The 19,362-nt window shown below is 61.0% G+C and overlaps 2 protein-coding genes across 3 annotated transcripts; one reads left to right on the top strand and one right to left on the bottom strand.

Moving 5' to 3' along the window:
• Positions 1-2,426: 2,426 nt before the first annotated feature.
• On the bottom strand, positions 2,427-14,664 carry NEK8 (NIMA related kinase 8). 2 transcript variants are annotated; one of them, XM_064467662.1, is made up of 15 exons: positions 14,326-14,664; positions 13,734-13,939; positions 12,092-12,324; positions 11,208-11,339; positions 10,807-11,015; positions 10,304-10,383; positions 9,558-9,739; positions 9,176-9,326; positions 8,079-8,155; positions 6,805-6,922; positions 6,358-6,508; positions 5,980-6,143; positions 5,595-5,753; positions 5,262-5,420; positions 2,427-3,625 (listed from the first exon to the last, which is right to left on the bottom strand). In XM_064467662.1, the coding sequence occupies exons 1-15, from the start codon at positions 14,370-14,372 to the stop codon at positions 3,597-3,599; spliced, it is 2,097 nt and encodes a 698-aa protein (XP_064323732.1). In that variant the 5' UTR covers positions 14,373-14,664; the 3' UTR covers positions 2,427-3,596. The 2 variants fall into 2 exon arrangements, with proteins under 2 accessions (XP_064323732.1, XP_064323733.1); XM_064467663.1 differs by having other exon boundaries at positions 14,346-14,663.
• A 514-nt stretch (positions 14,665-15,178) lies between these two features.
• Positions 15,179-17,281, top strand: TLCD1 (TLC domain containing 1). The gene is made up of 4 exons (XM_064468346.1): positions 15,179-15,429; positions 15,604-15,686; positions 15,982-16,064; positions 16,517-17,281. Exons 1-4 carry the CDS (start codon positions 15,233-15,235, stop codon positions 16,910-16,912), a joined length of 759 nt encoding a protein of 252 aa, XP_064324416.1. The 5' UTR covers positions 15,179-15,232; the 3' UTR covers positions 16,913-17,281.
• Positions 17,282-19,362: the final 2,081 nt, after the last annotated feature.

The raw sequence follows: 19,362 nt of genomic DNA, 5'->3' as shown, positions 1-19,362 counted from the left end.
AAGGCACAGCCCAAGACACCCGTCCCAGCACCCTGCGACCGGGTCCTGCCTAAAAACCCTCCCTGGACACCGCTACCGGACCAACAGGCTGGCCCTTGGCCCCATGGGTGCTGACCCACGGGGCCATGGGGCTGCTGGGACCCCCGCCAAAGGCACAGGACACACCACTCCCACAGGCTTAGAAAGCCCGTCTCTGATGGCAGGCGTGAAACAGAAGCGTTTTTATCACTATTTACTGCTTCTCTTTGATGTTTTAAAAATTCTTCTTTCCTAACCTCACCAAAGAGCATCTCCGCTAATTAGCCAGGAGCTGACAAAGCCATCTGAAGGCGCTGGCTGTGCCGGCAGGACGGCTGGGAGGTGTCAGACCCTGCAAACAAAGCTCCCCTCCTTTTCCCCCTCTCCCTAACGAACGCCCTCCCCGCGCTCAACATCGCAGCCGGGCGTTTGTCTCACACAAAGGCGACGCTCAACCTCTGGGCTGGGCAAGTCCCCTTTGTGCAGGCGGTATGTTCTCTGTCCCCCATGACAGGTCAGGCCTTGAAGCCATCTGGGCTCAGGGAGGCCTCCTGCCTCCTTCCCTGGCCGCTCCCTGCCCTGCACCCTGGCTCCGTCCCTCTGTCCTGGGTTTAACTTCAATGGGAGGGACAGAAAACCGACGCTCCGGCTTCTAAAGAAGCCAAGGTGGAGCGTTTCGCCCCGGGGAAAGGAGCGGGGAGGGTCCTCTCCCTGCTTCTGGGGACTTGTGCCCAGGGAAGGCGGGAGGGTGAGGGCAGCGAGGTGGCTGGACAGACGGCCGGCAGACGCACCTTCTGCCAAGCCTCGTGGGAACGGGGCTACGACCACAACAGAGGTGCCAGAATTAAATCAAATCGAACCAGCTCTGGGATCAGCGGGCGGGCTGGGCTGTTTCCCGCTGGCAGCGATGGCCCCAGGTCAGCGGGATCTCATCGAGGAGGGGAGCAGGGACGGGCTCTCGCTGGGTGACAGGGACCAGCGGGGACCCGCACCCGCGGGAGCAGCAGCCTCACCCCCGCATCGCCTCCCTGACCCGCTCCCTCTCAGCCCTGCCTGCCTTAGCGGGAAGAGCCACCGGGACGCGGCTGATCCACCACCGGCAGCTCCGCAAGACGCGGGGGGAACAGAAACAAGGATAAAGGGAGAAGCCCCAAGACCGGCAGTTTTCACCGGGAGCTTCTGCAGGGAAACAAAGCAGCAGACGTGAGGAATGCAACTGGCCTATTTGCCGGGGCTGCTCTCTGCCTGCGGCAGCGCGGACATGCCTCGGCTTGTCGTTTCAAGAGCTATTGTTGCTCGGGGCTGGGGGCCTCTTTGTTTCCTTTACCCTTGCGCCAGGCTTGGTCACAGCCCGGTATTAAATTATTCAAATCATCTCGCTGGGCTTCACAGCTGAACTCGTGCACCAAGTGCACAGGCTGCAACATCCCGAGGGCTCCAGCCCTCGCCGCGAGCCCCCGGCCCAGCCCAGAGCGCGCTGGTTCGCACTGGTTCCCCCTACCCTGAGCGAGGGGTCCCAATATTCGAGCCGGTGACACCTCCAGCCCCGGCACCGCCGTGCAAGGGCATTGTTAAGCCATAAAACAGCCCACCTAACGCCAGCACATCAGCGGGAACAGGGGGGCTGCCAGGGGCTCACCCCTGGGTTCGGCAGCCCAGGTGGAGCAGGGAGAGCCCGGCTCCCCGGGCTGCGCATCCCCTGTAGCGGTGGCATTTCAGTGCCACCACTGACAAGGCAAAGGGTGGCAGAGATCTCCGTCCAGCCGGCCCGGCGAGAGACCCTTCCTCTGGGATGTGCTTGCATGTGGGGGGGGGTAAGGGGGAGGCCCAAGAGCTGAGCACGACGCAGCCATGTGAGATTTCACCATTGCTGTAGGAGCTGGTGCTGCCGACAGCTCAGCGCAGGGATGGCAGCGGCCCAGAGGGGCTTTGACTCAATTTAACCCAGCTCTGCGATTCCCCTGGTGCCCAGGTTGGTCTGGGAGTGGAGGACGCCGTCCCCGACACCAGGCAGCCGGGGCCGTCCCCGTAACCGGCAGCACAAGGCGAGTGCCAAGGGACTGGCAGAGCCTTTGAACACAAGTCAGCTTCCTGGGATAGCAGGGTGTAACCGCCTGAAAAGGCAGCTCCGCAAGAAACAAAAACGGCAGGGAAAAACCCGTGCACCCACCCTGCCAGGAGCCGCGTCTGCAGTCAGAGCTGCACACGCCTTTCCCGGCCGGACGGGACCTGCTCCCTGCCCCAGCCGGAGCCTGGGAGGCGAGGGAGGAAAGCGCAGGAGACCTGCAGAAATTCATTACCTTTCACATGACAGAGGGATCAGTCGGCTTCTACCAGAGCCCGGCGAGGTTTCCCTCATTGAAAACAGGAAAGAATCACAAAAATAATTAGAGAGATTTCATCTCAGCCAGCTTATGAAAGCACTGACTTTATACACAACAGATTGGCAACAGCACAAAGATGGATGTGAAAGGCAAGAGCATTTGCAATGTCAGACAGATCAGAGACAGAAGCTCATCAAAAAATGGCCCAGGGCAGATGTAAGTTAAAAAAAGAAAAGAGGAGGGGGACAAAAAAAAGGAAAGGGAAGGAAACAACCCTTCTGGAGATAAAAAACCGTAACTCCTGCCTGTGACATGGTGATATGCCCCCTCCTGCCTGCAGAAAGGATCCCTGGTGAAAACTCATCATCTCCCTGGAGAGATCTGGGTTAAAAAACTTCAATTACTGACAATCGCTAGTGGTGTTTTGCTGCCTTCTGCTAGCTCAGCTGGGAGCCAGTGAGCTGGTCAGCAGCAGGATTTAGGGGCCTGAGGACAAATGTCAGCTGGAGGATCCTCCGGGGAGCCCCTGGGGCGAGGGGAGGCGGTAATTGGAAAGCTCCAGGCGGCATTTTGGGAAAGCAAGCCGGGCTGCGCGGCACAGAGAGGCTGCTCGCGCCGGGTTCAGCCAGCCGTGCAGGCCAGGACCCTCGGACGCGTGATGAACAGCTCAACAAATGGGTAAAATGTTTTAAGGGGGGGTTGGGAACGGACAGACTTCTCTAATTAGAAAAGAGGTTTGCACTTAGTCACCCAGCGTAGCGCCTGGGGCTCTGACTCCAGACGCTGCTGTGCAAAGGCTGACAGCTCTCTCAGACACCAAGCTGTCAGCCTGGGCTTTGTAACTAGAGACAGTTTCCACGGGGGAAAACAACCTCTGTGCTCCTCGCCCTTCTACTCCGGCACTTCCAGTGGGGATGGGCAGAGCCCCAGCGCAACCCCCTGACAGCAGCACCGGAGCTCCGGGGATGTCGGCCCCATGGCACGGCTGGGGCAGCAGCTCTCGGGCGCTGGAGGTTCACAGCGACCCTCGTGGATCCGATAAGCGAGACCAGCTCCGGTTCCGTGGGAACCATCGTTAGGAGCTCCCTGTTTCCAGACGCTGCCTTCGGGGCGCAGCTGAGGAGCTCCCCGAGTCCGGGGACGCAGGTCTGAGCCATGCTGTGGCAGGCAGCAGGAAGGACGGGCGCGCCGGGCGGCTGGGGGTGCCTCCGCATCTATACGACGAGGCTGGATATGGCCCCTCTCAGCTCAGACTCACTGGGAAGGTGACTCTTCCACAGCAGCTGAAACACAAAGGGCAAGGACCAAAAATAAGCCATAAACCACTACCTCGAAGCTCTAGGGAGCAGTGCCCTGCCCCACGCAGGCCAGGCACCCAAGAGACGGGCACCGCAATCCCTGTCCCACCACCAGACCCCAGCAGCAGCATGAGCAGGAGGCAGTGCCCAGCACGTGGAGCCCAAGCAGGAGGAAACGCCATCTCTTGAGGCTTGCACCCTCCTCTCCTCATGCCTGGTTTCTCCCAGTTATCCCTGTGTTTGCAGTGTGATTGAGAGAAGGGTGCGGCAACGGCCTCACGATAAAGCGGGCAGAAGCCCAAGCCAGTTAAAAACAGCGTTGGATGCACAGGAGGAAACCGCAGAGCGGAGCAGAACTGCTGCCCCACAGATGGAGCGCCGCTCGCCTGTGCCAGCACCCTCTCCGGGCCAGATCACAGCCAGAGCCGACAGCGGCAACGGCACCAAAAGTGTCACCAGCTCTCGTGTTCTCTCTGGAGAGGTTCCCAGGCGGAGCGAGCTGCGGGGAACTCCAGAGCCAGAACATAGCTTTTTACAGAGCTCTCGATGCTTTTTGCGCCCCGGTTACTGAGGGATGCTGGCGCAGGCGAGGCTGCTGCCCTGACACCGCTGCTGCTGAGACTGTACTTCCAGCACTGGGAAAGAGGGTGGCAGTTTCAGACTGGGCAGAAGGTCAGCATCAGGGCTACGATGGGGGCCACACACTCAGTCCCTGACCTTACGGTGCTGCAGGTGGGAGCCCGCAAACCAGCTGCCCCAGAGCACAGGGTGACTCCGGCTGCGGAAGGGGAGAGCAGCCTGCACCCTTCCTGCAGAAACAAACGACTTTTACTCCTATGACAAATGCTTACTTGCTCCCAAGCCCGGAGACTCGGCCGTTCCCCATCCCCTTCACGTGGCAGCACACATCACGTGAGAGCTCAGCGCTCACGGGGGAGGAACGTGAGGCATGGCTGACTGCGCTACGCTGGGGCAGTCAGCCGGGCCTCCTCCCCTCCGGGGTATAATTAGCCTCCTTGAAGTGGGCTGGGACTGGAATCCCTCAGCCCGGCACTGAGGCCATAATCAGCCCGGCAGAGGAGGAAGAAAGGCCCCTCCAGCAGTGTGGGCCAGGCTCCCATCGTACACCCAGGCAACGGAAGGGCAGGTCACGCCATGGGCACGTTTTAACTGCACAGCGATGCTGCCTTTGGCCCGAGCAGAGAAGAACCACAAAACCATTGCTATCTTTTCCAAACCACAATGGAAAGCCAGCAGCCAAAATGACGCCTCAAATCTCAGTTTCTATTTCAGCAGCATCAATTAGAGAGATGCTCTTTTTGGATACTTGGTGGACCGCCAGCACACCAGCTCCCCACCGGCCGCAGCCTGGCCAGCCCACTTGTCGCCTCTGCCGTCCCTCCACTCCCCCAGCCCAGTGGAAGAGGCAGTGTCACAGTGCTGCCTAGCAGAAGGAGAGTTTTTATAGGCTTCAAGTTATTTCTGTTCATCTACAGCTCTAGAGGGCCTGGAATAACACAGAGTTTATGTGCCAGGGTTACTCGGTACAGCTCCGGTCACAAGGCATTGTGTCTGGCTGGGCCCTCGTGGCAGGAATCGCAGTAGCAAAGCCTCTACTCACGCTTTACTGCCAGCAGTGTGTTCCCGTGGCAGCAGGCTACAGAGGTCACCAGGTATGGATGCGTCTCCTCCAGCTGCACTGGCCTCGGCGCTCCCGTTTCCTCATCCTTCCTGCCCAGGCGTCCCCTGGCTCCTTTCCCCCACGTGCACACCTCGCCGTCTGCAGAGGGATATACAGGCCTTGCTGCACACAGAGCTCACCCGTAAACAGGCCTCCCGTCTCCCTGGTACCACCCGGGGCTGTCTGCAGGGCCTGCCTTGGCCACAGCATGGACTGCAGGCGGAGGAAAGCCAGGGCCTGCTGCAGCTCAGGGCACGGGGGCTTCAGCCTCACCTGCTCCGATGGCCACAGTGAAGGCATCCCCACAAGCCACCACGGTGACCTTCATTGCCTGGAGCCCCACAACCAGGTGGGGTATGCGGCTGTTGCGGGAGGAGTTGGTGCCCAGCTGCCCATGTTGGTTGCTCCCAAAGGTGTAACACTGGCCAGAAGCTGACAACAGAGGAGAAAAACAACTGGGTGTCACCCGATGACGCACTGAAGCCCCTGAACCCCACTGCTCTCTACCACGCTGAACATCCCACTCCACAGAGCTCCAACATCGAAAGCACGCTGCCTCTTGAGCCTCTCTGAAGCCTCCACCCATGGGAAATGGAAGCAGGAGGAAGACAGCAAAAATGCAGGTCCCCCCTCAGGGATTTGGGCACACAGCCCTCACCTGTGACTGCAGCCGAGTGCGCTGTACCGATGTCTGCACACACAATCGGCTCTTGGTTCAAGGGGGACGACTGGGCACACATGAACATGGTGGCCTCTTCCACCTGCTCCTCTGGTGAAGGCTCCTCTGCTGAGCTGATCCTGTCTAGGCCCAGCTTGTTACACCTGCACGGGGAAAAGCACAGTTCAGAGCCGGCTGAATGCAGCCTGGCGCAGACGAGCCCTGCCCTAGCATGACCGCACCACCGGCAGCGAGATGCTGGGGAGTAGGATCACACAGAGGTGTCGTCTGGAGCCCCTTGCTCCCTCTTCCTGGGCTGGACACAGATGGACAGGCCCAGGAGGCTATGGGCAAGCTCTGGAGCACAGACACCCTTACCTGTTGCTCCCACAAGCAAGAATCTGGTTCTTCGTTGTGAGGACCATGGAGGAATCGATGCCGCAGATGACCCTCTGAGCCTCGTGCTCCGGTGGGACCGTGACCTGCTGGGGGGAGTTGTGGCACTCCAGGGTACCCAGCCCAAGCCGACCTGGAAGGCGGGAGAAAGCAGGGCACGGCTCATGGCAATGCACAACCTGAGTGCACCCCCACGAGCAACAGCATCAACATAGCTGCTGCGAGAGCCCAGCCCAGGACCTATCGCCAGGAAAGGCAGTGAAAGCCAAAGCACTGGTGCCCTGGTATGCAGTGAAGCAGCTGCAACCCTTCCACACCCGCCTAGCCTGGCACATCTGGAGAAGACCGTGGGCAAGCAGGGCCAGCGAGGGGAGTAGGAACAGGCAATGGAAAGCACAAGCCCTGTTTTACAAAGCAGACATCTCTTACCATTATCCCCCCTGCCCCAGGCAAACACTTCCCGTTCGTTGGAAATCGCCAGGACGTGAGACGCGCCACAGGCCACCTGCACCATCTCGTAGCCCAGCAGGGCCTCCACGATCTTGGGCTGGCAGGGGAAGAGCAGCAGCCGTCAGCCGAGACCTCCCAGCCTGCCATGCTGCTCCCACCCCTCCCACCCGGCCCCCCAGCCTCAACACAGCGCTGGCAGCCTCCCAGTTTTCATCCAACACAAACACCAGAGAATTATTTTTGTTCCAAACAGTCTTCAAAGGGTTTAGAGACTACGTGCATGCAGCACAAAAGATAATGCAAACATCTCTGGGGCGGAAGAAAGCAGCCAGCACAACGGTTTGGAGAAGGAATAGGTTCAGCCGAAGGGTTGGGATTCGCCCCCCTGCCCACGTGGGGAGTGCCAGGGGCTGTTAACGCACGCTCTGAGCAGGCAGGGGCTTGGTGCAGGATGCATTGGCTGAAAGGCTCTTGGGCAGAGGAGCTGTGAGCTACCGGCTACATATTCGTTAGGGCGTGAGGAGACCGGGATCTCCACATTTCGCCCAGCCCCTGCTGTGACCTGCTGTTAGATCTGACACTTCGCCACAGCGAGTCTCATTCTCATTATCATCTTCACGTGAAAAGTGCCATTTGTCGGGATCTGGCTGCTGCTCCCAGCTGGTCTCCCCTCCCCAGCAACAAGCACCAAGCAGCTCAGCTCTGGACAGAGCAGGAACGAACAAGCCATCTGACCACAGCGACAAATGGCACCAGTCTCCGGGCTCGGCTGGAAGCCATCGGCTGCTGCCACATCCGAGGGCAGGCAAGGAAGAAGCTGGAAGGGAGTGATGGGCCCTCAGCCCTGGCGCTCCGAGCCAATCGGAAACACACAGCTCTTCTTTAAATACTGGCTCTTTTGAAAAATAACTTTTCTCAGTGAACCCTGGCAGCTGCAGGCCAAGAGTGAAGCAGGCAGGTGTGTGATTGGAGGCAGCCTCCAAGCTGGGAGCCTGCCAACAGCAACCACAAGGCAGCTCTTGACTTCCCCCACGCTCAAAGGGATCATTGTGTAGGGGGAGAGAGAAAAAGAGAGGCAGGTTGGGTCTTTTAAAACCCGCAATGACAGGGAGAGGAGGGGGAGATGGTCGGATGCCAGAGCGTGCCTGGGATGCGCATCCCTGGAGCTGGGGTGAGCCCACTCGCGTGGCGCAGAAGGCACGATCCATCCTCTACCTTGGGGGAGTAGCGCGCCCAGCATCCTCCTGACAAACCTGGCTTACGTCCGTGAAGTTTCCGTGCCCCAAACAGCCATTGCTGCCGCTGCCGAAAGTCATGATGATCCCCCTGTCTGGAAAAGCAGAAAGAAGTCGTGTTACTGGCACATGTGAGGCCCTGCAAGGCACACGCAGCCCGTGGGGCTGCCCGTGGCTCCCGGGACAGCGGCTCTGCTTGGGCCCGCTCTGACTCATAACTCGCTGCGGGCCCCAGAAGACCGCAGCGAGCTTCCTGAGAGCAACAGCCTCGATGTGCTGTGACAACTCGCCAAACAAACAGCAGATGATAGGAGAGCACTGAGATAACATTATTGCAGCTGTGTACGCGGGAGCTGCTAACTCCACGGTCTGTCAAGGTGTTAAATACACAGAGCCGCTCACTGAGCAGCCGCCCAGCAGAGGGGTGGCAGGAAATGCCATGGACAGGTAGGACAAACATGCCTACAAAGTTTGCCCATTGCATAGCTGCCATTTGCTGCCCTGATCCCCAGCAGAAGTGCTAACAGGGCTCCCAGAGGACCACTGGGAGGGCTTTGCTCCGCAAGCACGGCCTCAGGCTGGTGTACATGCTCCCCTCCCAGCCAGAATGCCTCCTGGCCCACTCTAAGGGGGCTTCAGACCCTGCCTTCCTGCAGCTAAGGACAGCCGGCCTTGCAAGAGCTTGCTCTGACTTCTCACTGCAACACCAGTCACTGCCCATCACGGCTTGTGTCTGTGTCACACAGTATGTGACAGAAAAAAGCTGAGCTTCCCAGACACCCCTCACATTGCAGTCCCCACCGTACAGGCCAGTTCGAGCTTCAGGTGACACCAGTGCGGCCAGGACAACAAATCTGTGGCTCTCCCCACACCAGACAGACCTTTGGGGCCGAGTTGGCCAGTGTGGCATCATAGGAGGACCATGCCTGCCATTCCTGACCCGCCCCCGATGTTACACGAGAGGCCGCGGAGGCCTTTGTGTCACCGCAGCCCAGTGCATCTCTGCGGTTCCTCTCCGAGCAGGCTCCCCGGGCAGGCACGCTGCGTTTGCAAGCCAGCTGCCGTGCAGAGGCGTCTGGGACTCAGCCAGGCGAAGGCAGGAGGCGGCCGCTCACCTGTGAGGCAGGCTGTGAAGAGATCGCCGCAGGACACGTGTTTGATGGTCACGCCAGACTGGCCCTCCAGAAATCGGGACACAAACTGAGGCTGGAGCTGCTCGGTGGCTCCTGGGAGAGAAGGGCCTCCCGCAGCACCCATGGGGGGAGCCTGGTGGAGAGAAGCCACGTCGGGTGCTGCACCTCTGTGCAGCAACAGTTGGAGAACTCAGATGAGCCCCTTCCCACAGGCTCAGCAGTGTCACCCGCACCCTGGACTGGACTGCTGTGCTGGGGGATGCAGTGCCAGGGCCTACGCAGTGAACAGAAACGTCTCCTCCCCAGAAATCGCACATCCGAGGCTTCCGCGGCCACCACCTGCCCCAGGCTGCCCATCACTCACCTCCCACATGATGAGCCGCCCTGATTTGGTGACCCCAGCCTTCTGTGTCCTGCCAGCAGACACCTGCACCACTTCGGTGTTAAGCATGGGCAGGCGGAGCGGGGTGGTGATCCCGCTCCCCCAGGTGTAGATGGACGACAGCGGAGGAGGGATTCCTGTCCTGGCTGAACCAGCTCGAACACCTATGGATCAGAGAGAAATCATGAGCACAGAGCCCTGATTCCCCTCCCACGGGAAGAGAAATGACAGCAGCCATCCAGTCAGGGTGTGAGCGGAGCTGCCCGCTAGCCAGCAGGGCCAGACCAGTGCCGGTCCAAGGCTGGCAAGGGACTGCTGCAGAGCTCCCAGTCAGGGCTGAGGGAGGCACATGGGAACAACTCCTTATATTTTACCCCGGAATTGAGGGAAGAAACGCCTCGGCAGCTCTAGCTAGTTGTTGCCGGTGCCAGCTGCGTTGCCCTGTGCTGGCACATCCCCCCTCAGCATCACCAGCTGGTTGCCAGCCTTTGCAATAGAAGCAGCAGAAACTTAATTCAAGGATTCAAAACCTGGAAGAGGCAGCCGGAGAAAGAGCGCTGCTTGGTCCCCAGAGCCACGGTACCCGTGGGCTCCTCCAGGGCTCAGGGAAGGTGACGTCTTTTAACTTCCTCTCCCCAGAAGCTCGAATGCCTCTCTGACCCCCTGACATCCAAAGGAAAGGGTCCCCCTGAGTGGAGCTGTGTGGAACACACCGTGGCAGGACTCACCCCTCGGCCTGGCACTGCTCACTCGTCCCCCCGTCCGGCTGTGGGTCACTGTCGTCACCGGAGCTAAGGGTTTTTCAGGCCTGCCAAACAAAAATCCAGTCCTTAATGTCAGCTCAGCCCCAGAGGTCCTGCAGAGCCCTGGATCACAGAAGGTCTGGGCAGAGGTACAGCATAAGCCACGGTTGAATAGCTCACAGAATCGCCTCGGTAGGTGCTTTAAACCACCTGAGAGGGGAGTTGGCATCAGTGCGCTTTCCCCTGAGCTCACAACTCTCTATTCGCTGTTACTGCGATGACAAGCCCACAGCTGCCAGGGCACCTGCCGTGGCCTCAAGCCACTGGGCCAGGCTCGGCCCGCAGCAGCTGCGCGCCGGGTAACACAGGAGAGCTGCACGGGGACAACGCTCTCTTCAGAGCTCGTAATGGAGACGGCGAGCCGGTCAGACTCCCTGTGGGCTGTGGCAGCCCCTCCCAAGGGGCTCTAAGGTGGCAGTGTCACTTGCCTTCTCATTTTGACGCTGCCCACGTCGGTGTAGAGGTTCAGAAGGGGCCGAATGCAGATGGCCTGGGCCATGATCTCATTCAGCTGGGGCCGCTTGGAAGGATCCAGGTTCAGCATGCTAAGGATGAGCTGGCGCAGGTCGGGGCTGTATCTGTCCGATATCGGGGCAAATGTCCCACTCATGATCTTCAGTACTAAGGCAGGAAGATTCTGGAAAGAAAACAAGAGAGAGACATACAGTGGCTGGGCAGTCAGAGGCGAGGCCAAGGAGCAAGATGTTCTCAGCACTGCCCTCTGCCTTCACGCCTTCAGGCTCAGTGAGAAGAGCAATCCAAGCATACATTTTCACCTCCGTAAGAGGCCACGGCTTCCTGTGCTCCATGTAAACCGTATCTCTCTTACCGCAGCTTCAAAAGCCCTCTTGAGGCTGGCGAGTTCGTACAGCACACAGCCCAAAGCCCAGATATCACTCTTCTGGTTGTAAGGCTTCCCTTCACAGAGCTCTGGGGAGATGTAGCACGGCGTTCCCACAACCTAGGAGAGACAAAGAAATTTCCCGTGATGCTGTGAAACTGGGGCAGCGATGTGGAAAGAGAAAGGCTCGGTTTAGAGCCCAGTGCGCAGGCTGGCTAGAGCACCACAACCAAAGCTTAGTGGAGCTGGGCTTTTGTTCCCTGGTGTCAACATCTGCCTGACAATCTCAGTAAAAAACAGGAGGATTTACCTTTCTGTTGACCTCCCTCGCACATACAGCGATTACCTCTAATTTTGCTCCTATCCACTTGAGAGAATCACAGCCCAGAGCAACGAGTGTGATATAAACATCTGGTCAGATCAGACCAGGTGGGGAGTGATACTTAAGTCTCAAGCAGAGAGAGGAGATTAAGACAAGGCAAGACAGCGGGGCACACGCAGGAATTTGGTCACCAAGTATGTGTCAGACGAGCCTGCAAACACTACCCCTCCCGCTGTGACAGTGGGAGGAACCCTGTCTACCCTCACCAGCGGGCCCAGACACCCCGTCCTCTCCCAGTTTTGGGCAGACAGGCCTTCCTCAGCTTTTTGCAGCCCACAGAGCTGCAGCAGACTTGGGCGTGAAGACATCAGCCTCTATAACCTCCAAGAAGCAAAGCACCATTGCGGCACCTGAACGTGGCCTACCGCAAGTACGCTACATCCAACCTCGCTGCCTACAGTGGCTTCAAGAGACTATTGTGAGCCAAGTCCAGAGTTCCAGCCCGCTGCCACGGTGGCAAGTAGTTCCTCCACAAAGCCGAGCCACCCACCGTGTAGGCTTTACTCTTGCTGCTCAAGATTTTGGAGATACCAAAGTCTCCAATCTTGACAATCATGCGATGCTTGTCCAAGAGGATGTTCTGAGTCTTCAGGTCGCGGTGCAGGATCTGCTTGGTGTGCACGTGGTGGAGGGCCAGGAGGATCTGCACAAAGAAGTGCAGGATGGTATCCTCGTCCAGCAAGGAGTTACAGCGCTTGTGAATAAACTCCGCTAGCGTGCCCCCTGCAAAGAACAACAAAGGGCTATCGGCAAGGGTGGCTGCACAGGGCAGCGCAAACCCGGCCTAAAAGCCAGGGGGATTTATTTAGCCACGGCATCTTAACGAGCCAGGCGCATGGGAAAAAAACACGTCCTGGTGGGACGGGCAGCACGTCCTCCAACGCTCCTGAGACCGTGCGGAGAACAATGGCAGCGCAGTTGGTGGGACGAAGAAACAGCGAGAGAGAAGTTACTGTTGACATATTTTCAAAGGCAGCAGGAAAAGAAACGCTAAAATTACAGCTCTTGGAGGGGGGCATAAACCTCGATGGCAGAACAAGACAAGCCTGTTCTGCAAAAGAGAATTCTTGCAGTCCGAGAGGCCACGTGGCACGGAGAGGCCCCTGTCGAGAAGGGGAGGTTCAGGTTCGGGGCTCATGTACAACTTTTAACAAACCCTCATGCAAATGTTAATTTCATCTGAAACTCCACAACAAATCTCGCTAGAAATCACACCTTCCCACGCAGAGCTGTGGGACCAACAGCATGGCCGAGAGCTGACAGGGGGAAATGGATGTGAAACTTAAGCCAAGGGCAGATGGTAGCACACTTATCAGTGACAGAGGTGTTAGAAATCTCTTTGTTTTGGATACAGTTAGCAGGCGTAAGGCATATAATTGCAGAATCACAGGATGGTTGAGGTCGGAAGGGACCTCGGGAGTCAACTGGACTAATCTGCTGCTCAAGCAGGGCCACCAGCAGCTGATTGCCCAGGACCATGACCTGTCTTTTGAATATCTCCAAGGATGGTGACTCTACACCCTCCCTGGGCACCCTGTGCCAGTGCTCAGTCACTTGGCTCATGGTCAGCTTGGTGTTCACTGGGACAGCCTGGAGAAGAGAAGACTGCGGGGGGATCTCATTAGTGCTTATAAATATCTGAAGGGTGGGTGTCAGGAGGATAGGGCTGGACTCTTTTCAGTGGTGCCCAACGCCAGGCCAAGGGGCCACGGGCACAAGCTGGAACACGGGAAGTTCCCCCTGAACATGAGGACAAACCCCTTCCCTGTGCGGGTGCCAGAGCAGGGGCACAGGCTGCCCAGAGAGGCTGTGGGGTCCCTTCCCTGGAGACATTCACACCCTGCCTGGACCTGTGCCCCTGCTCTGGGGGTGCCTGCTCATGCAGGGGGTGGGATGGGGTGAGCTCCAGAGGTCCCTTCCAACCCCTGCCATTCTGGGATTCTGTGACCCCCAGATCCTTTTCTACAAAAACATCTGATCAAGAGAGACGTGTTTGGATTCTTTGGGGGTCCAAAGCTCAGGATCTTTACAAGGAGCACAACACAGGGCCGCAGCAGCCCAATCCAGGGAGAGCGGAGGACTTGGCATCCCGCGGCCCTGCCAAGGAAGCGCTGGGGGAGACGAGGGCCCACCTGGGGCGTACTCCATGGCGATCATAAGCGCCTTGTCCTCCAGGAAGTTCTCGTAGTACTCGATGACGTTTGGGTGGCTGAGCAGCTTGAGGACCTGGCACTCGTTCTGCGCCGCCAACCGCTCGTCCTTGCTCATCTGCTCCACCGGGATCTGCTTCAGGATCACCAGCTTCTGGTCGGCCTTGCGCAGGCACAGGTGCACGATGCTGCAAGGATGGCGGGGACGGGGCCTCAGCGCGGGGCGGGGGGACACGGGCAGGGCCTGACACCACCCTGGGGTGACACAGGGTCCCTATACCCCGCGTTGCCATGTAACAGGGGGTCTGCCTTCCCCCCCTGGTGTCACACACCCGGTGCCGTGTCACCCCCATCGCCATGCCCTGGACACCCCCCCCCCAACAAGGGTGCCACACGCCGGCGGACCCCCACGTTACCATGGCGACAAGGGGCTGTGCGCCTTGTTGCCAAGGTAACGCGGCCTCCCGCCCCGCCGTACCCCCGGCGCTCCCCTGACGCGCGCTGCCACGGTAAAACGGCCTGGAAACCGCACCCCACTCCCCCCGCTCCCGGTGCCCGCCGGGGCCGCCCTCACCCGAAGGCCCCTCTCCCCACCACCCGGATCCGCTCGTATTTCTCCATCACGGCTCCGGCCAGGCCCGGCCTCCCCCGTCTCCATGGAAACACTTCCGGCAGCCGCTACGGCGGCCGCGGGCGGACGAAACACTGCGAGCCGCGCCCATCCCTTCTCCTCCCCACAACCATGTGTGTAGGGCTTGCGGGGGGAAATGGGGCCCCCTCCTTCGGCCGGGGGAGGGGGTGATGGCACCCCAAGGCGGCCTGGCTGGGCTTGCGTGGGCACCCCAGTGAGGGTCCCCTCTGGCGGCCCCCCGGGGTGCGGGGTTTGGGGTGCCCCGGGCCTGCCGCCCCTCCCACACCCGCCTTAGACCGGGACCAGGAGCACGCGTGGGGCCGGCCGTGGGAGGGTGGCCGAACCCTGTCCCCAGGGGTGGCGGTGCTACCCCCGGGCCACGCCACGCGGCCATGCTGCCACCTAGCGACACCGGGGGGGGTGTGTGGGGATGTCACCCCCCCCGCGCCAGCCACGCCCCGTGTCCCGCCCCCCACGCAGGGACCAGCCCTGGCCGTGCCTGCAGAGCCGGCCGCACCCTGCTGCCACGCAGGGATTGGGGCTGCGGCCCGCAGGATGCCCCGGGCAGAGGTGCGGGGCCCATGCCAGCTGTGCGGTACCGGGAGGGGGCGTAGATGGGAAGGCGTGGCTAGAGGGGAAAGGGGCGTGGCTAGAGGGGAAAGGGGCGTGGCTAGAGGGAAGGACGCGCCGTTAAAGAAGGAGGCGTGGCTAGAGAGAGGGGCGTGGCCAATGGGAAAGCGTGGCTAGCGGGGGAGGTATTGAAGCGCGGGGAGGCGTGGCCAGCACTGGGAAGGCGTGGCCAGCACTGGGAAGGCGTGGCCCGGCCGCCGCCGCCGCGGGAGCGGGCGCGATGGGCCCGGGCTGGCGCGCGCCGTCGGCGGCGCTGGTGGGCGGCAGCCTGGCGCTGTTCGGGGGGCTGCGGCGGGCGGCCCTGGCCGTGCCCCGGCCCGCCGCCGTCCGCAGCCGCCCCGGCCGCGCCTGGCGCTGGCGGAACCTCCTCGTCTCCTTCGCACACTCCGTGCTGGCCGGGCTGTGGGCCCTCCTCAGGTACCGGGCACCCCGGGGCACCCCGGGGCAGGGGGATGGGGGGACGGTGCCCACCCTGCGAACCGGCACCCCGGCGGGAGCACGACCCCCGGCGCTGCCCCCAGGGGAGGAGGCACGGGGCTGGGTGTCCCCTCAGCATCCCCCCAAGCTGACCCTCTTCCTTCCCCTCCTCAGCCTCTGGCACTCCCCGGAGCTGCTCTCCGACATCCAGGACGGCTACAGCGTCTCAGGGCACCTGCTGATCTGCTTCTCCGCAGGTAGGGAGACAGGCCGGGCGACGGCCGCGGCCACCCCGCCGGGCTCTGCCCACTCCCCTCCTCAGCCTCGCCCGGGACGAGCCCCCGGCTCCCCGTGCCTCCTGCCTTACTCATGAGCGTTGGAGCCCGCAGGCCACCAGCCCCGGGGCCCAGCCGCCTCCCCACGCTCAGCCGGGGCGAAGGCATTTCCAATGCCTGGAGCATGGTCAGGCCACCCTCCTCCTCCTCACTGTTCCCCCTTCCTGCAGCAGTGCACAAGCCAGACCCCCCCCTCAATGCTCTCTTCATCCCACAGGCTACTTCATCCATGACAGCCTTGACATCATCTTCAACCACCAGTCCCGCTCCTCCTGGGAGTACCTGGTGCACCACGCCATGGTGAGTACGGCCCCAGGGAGGCAAAAGGCCAGCATGGGACGAGGGGCTGCCACGCACCACAGGGCTTCAGCCCACCCAGGTTTCGAGCGCTACAGCGGGACAAGCCAGAGCCCTTCCCTCCGCCTTGCCCTGGCTGCCAGGTAGGCTGCATACCCGGTGGGGCAGGATGCCTGCCTGCGTCGGCTCCGACCACCGTGAGCCAGACAGGCTGCCACGCCAGGCGAGGGAAGAGCCGCAGGCTGGTCCCAGCTCCCCACACAGGGAGGTGGAACTGGTCCCTGGGGAACTAGCTCTCCAGACTGGTTTTCCCTTAGCCCGTGTGCCCTGGGGCCCTGCTGGGATCTCTGGGTGGGGGGGAGCAGAATCGCGTGTGCCCAAACCTTGGTGGGGAAGGACTCTCCTCCCCCAGGACGATGAGAGCTGACCCTGCTGTGTCTCCCACCCACCTCCAGGCCATCTCTGCCTTCATCTCACTCATCATCACGGGCCGTTTCCTGGTGGCAGCGATGCTGCTGCTGCTGGTGGAGGTGAGCAACATCTTCCTCACCATCCGCATGCTGCTGAAGATGAGCAACGTGCCTTCCCCGGCGCTCTACGAGGCCAACAAGTATGTCAACCTGGTGATGTACTTCATCTTCCGCCTGGCGCCGCAGGCTTACCTCACCTGGTACTTCCTCCGCTACGTGGAGGTGCAGGGCCAGGGTGCCTTCCTCACCGCCAACCTCCTGCTGCTCGACGCCATGATCCTCATGTACTTCTCCCGCCTTCTCCGCTCTGATTTTTTCCCCTCCCTGCGCAAGAGCTCTGCGGGGAGAGATGTGGATGGTGAGAAGTTTCTGATAGACTGAGATGTGTGTGCTGAGGGGGACCCAGGCTCCAGCTCCTGGACGTCTCAGCCTCTCCAAACCTGCTCTGATGTGCCTTAGGGCTCGCTCCCCGGCCCCGGGCCCTGCCTTCACCCGCTCTGCTGCCTAAAAGCGCTTCCCTGCCCGACCAGCCTGACAGCCTCGCCGAGCCACAGGGACACCACTGAAGCCAGGGGCACGGCCGATGGAAAAAGCAGCCCAAGCCAGCTTCTGCACAGGCAGCTGGAGGGCCAGGGGTGGCTGCGTTTCACAGCTGATGGCATGAGAGGGTTACGAGGGAAGGGACGAGTCCCTCCTGCGGTGATGCTGGGTGTTAGGTGCATTAAAATCAGTCTGTTTACTGCTGCCGCAGCACGCCTGGGCTGGCTTTTCTGTGAGGCAGAGCAGCATCGGGGGGAGGATGGGGGGAACAGGGCCATGGGAAAGGCTGTGCCCTGGTTCCCAGTGGAGGGCTGGCAGCCCTTGGGGAGGGAGAGGGCACATTTCTGCTGCTCGCTTTGTTCTAGGGACCCACCAGGGACACACACTCAAGCCTGCTGGGTCCTACCAGCCCAGCTGCACCATGCTGAGCCTTGAATAGCAAGACCCCATCTCTCCCACAGATGGGTCTCTCCCCTCCCCTCCTCACTCATCTGCTCTTCCAGAGACCCAGGGCTGTGCAGGGAGCAGGGGAAGGGAGCCTGGAGAGGTACTGAGCCCTGCTGCAGTCCCTGACCTGCCCATCTCTGGCCTGGCAGCAAGGAGCCTGGCTGGGCTGCATGACTTGCCTGGCAGCCACATGAAGCAGAGCTGGCACAGGGAAGTCGTGTGAGGCTACGGGCTCTTCCTGGAAGACTGCTGCGTGCTCACATCCCCCCAGAGCAGTCTTCACCAGCGCCATTCCAGCCTGCTGCGAGCGTGCTGGGCACTCTCCTGCAGTGGCAGGAGCAGGCTGCCTCCAGCAACCCCTCCCCAAGAGACGGGGTCCAGCTCCCTGGGGGAGCACGGCTAGAACCGGCTGAGCCAGTCCTGTGGAACACCAGAGCATCAGGAAGGCAAATCCTGCTGACGTGACAGCTCTGGGATCGCACCAGACCGGCATAAAGTAGTGGGGTTTAGGAGGGACTCCTGCCCAGCCCCTGCTTCAGGGCAGGATCCGTCCTACCAACCCCACCGCCAGCCCAGCTCAGGCAGAGACAGGCGCTGTGGTTGAAATAAGGAGGTGATTAAGTGGAGGCAGTGGGGGATCACCCTCCCTCCAGAGAGCCAGGAGACGCCCCACAGGGCCGGGATCCTGCCGGTGCTCCCCGGTGTGCACCGATGCAGTGGTGGGCGCAGCGGGTGTGCTGGGACCAGCCTGGCAGCCAGAGGGGAGACATGGTATTTGGGTGGGGACCTACGCCAGCTCCAAACCCACCGCCTCACCCCTCACTCCTCGCTCAAAGCAGAGCCCAGCAGCCCCACACCGAGCTGCAGAGAGCCCCAGCTGAGCACAGCCTCACCCTCAGCAGCACATCCCAACAGTTATGCATCTTCTCAGCTGTGGCTTAAGCCCCACAGCCTCTGTGTGCCGACTCCATCTGCAAACACCCAACACAATCAAGCCCAAATCTTAGTTACCCCTCACCCTCATCACTGCGTCTTTCTCCTCTCCCTCTCTCCACACAGAACAGACAAGGCTCTGCCCCAGCAGGTCACAGACTCGGGGGGATCAGCCCATGCTCCCACTGCCTTTCCAGCAGCATGGAGGGGCCAGGCATGACAAAGCTTCCCAAAACAGCCCAGCTCCCCACCACTGCCCTCCTGGCTTCCAGCCAGAGCATCTCCCAGCAGCGCAGCGCTGGCCAGGCCAGGGCAGCTGTGGGTCGGGCCGGCTGCCAGCCCAGAGCGATAGGCAAGCGCAGGGAAGCAAAATGCCAGACAGCAGCAGCCGCCGGGCTAAGTTGAGGCACGGTCAGGGCAGACTGCAAGTCATGCTGATGTGAAATCCCTCCGCAGCCTCCGCGCTGCAGCGCATACCTGCACAGAGCCCCCGCTGCTGCCGACCCCCTTCCCGGGCCAAGGGCGGGAGGTGGGGTCGGTGCCCTCAACCCACAGCGCAGACACCAGCCCCAGGAGGGAGCGGGGCCACCCTAACTCCTCGCACCGCTGCACTCCCAGCAGTGGGGCTATCACAGGCAGGTAAAGCTGCCTGTTGTCCGGCTGTACCTGGCCCTGCACAGCTGGCCAACAGCCCTCGCTCTCCGAGTTTCCAGCCCCTGAGCTGGGCTTGGACATGGGCGAGAGCCTAGGTTCTGGCCTGCGCCCAGGGTGCCAGCAGAGCCCTGCACAGCGCCAGCGGATCAGGAGGGACCAGCGCCCAGGGAAGCCAAGGCCTGCCTGCCCGAAGGTGAGCACACAGGCTTTGGGATACCCAGAGCCGCCCTCCCCAGGCAGGGCGCGAGGGCAGCCAG

The sequence above is a fragment of the Phalacrocorax carbo genome, chromosome 17, assembly GCF_963921805.1.
Source record: "Phalacrocorax carbo chromosome 17, bPhaCar2.1, whole genome shotgun sequence".
Classification (NCBI taxonomy): Eukaryota; Metazoa; Chordata; class Aves; order Suliformes; family Phalacrocoracidae; genus Phalacrocorax; species Phalacrocorax carbo.
Note: the sequence above shows the minus strand (reverse complement) of the source record. Positions and strands in the feature narration are given on the sequence as shown.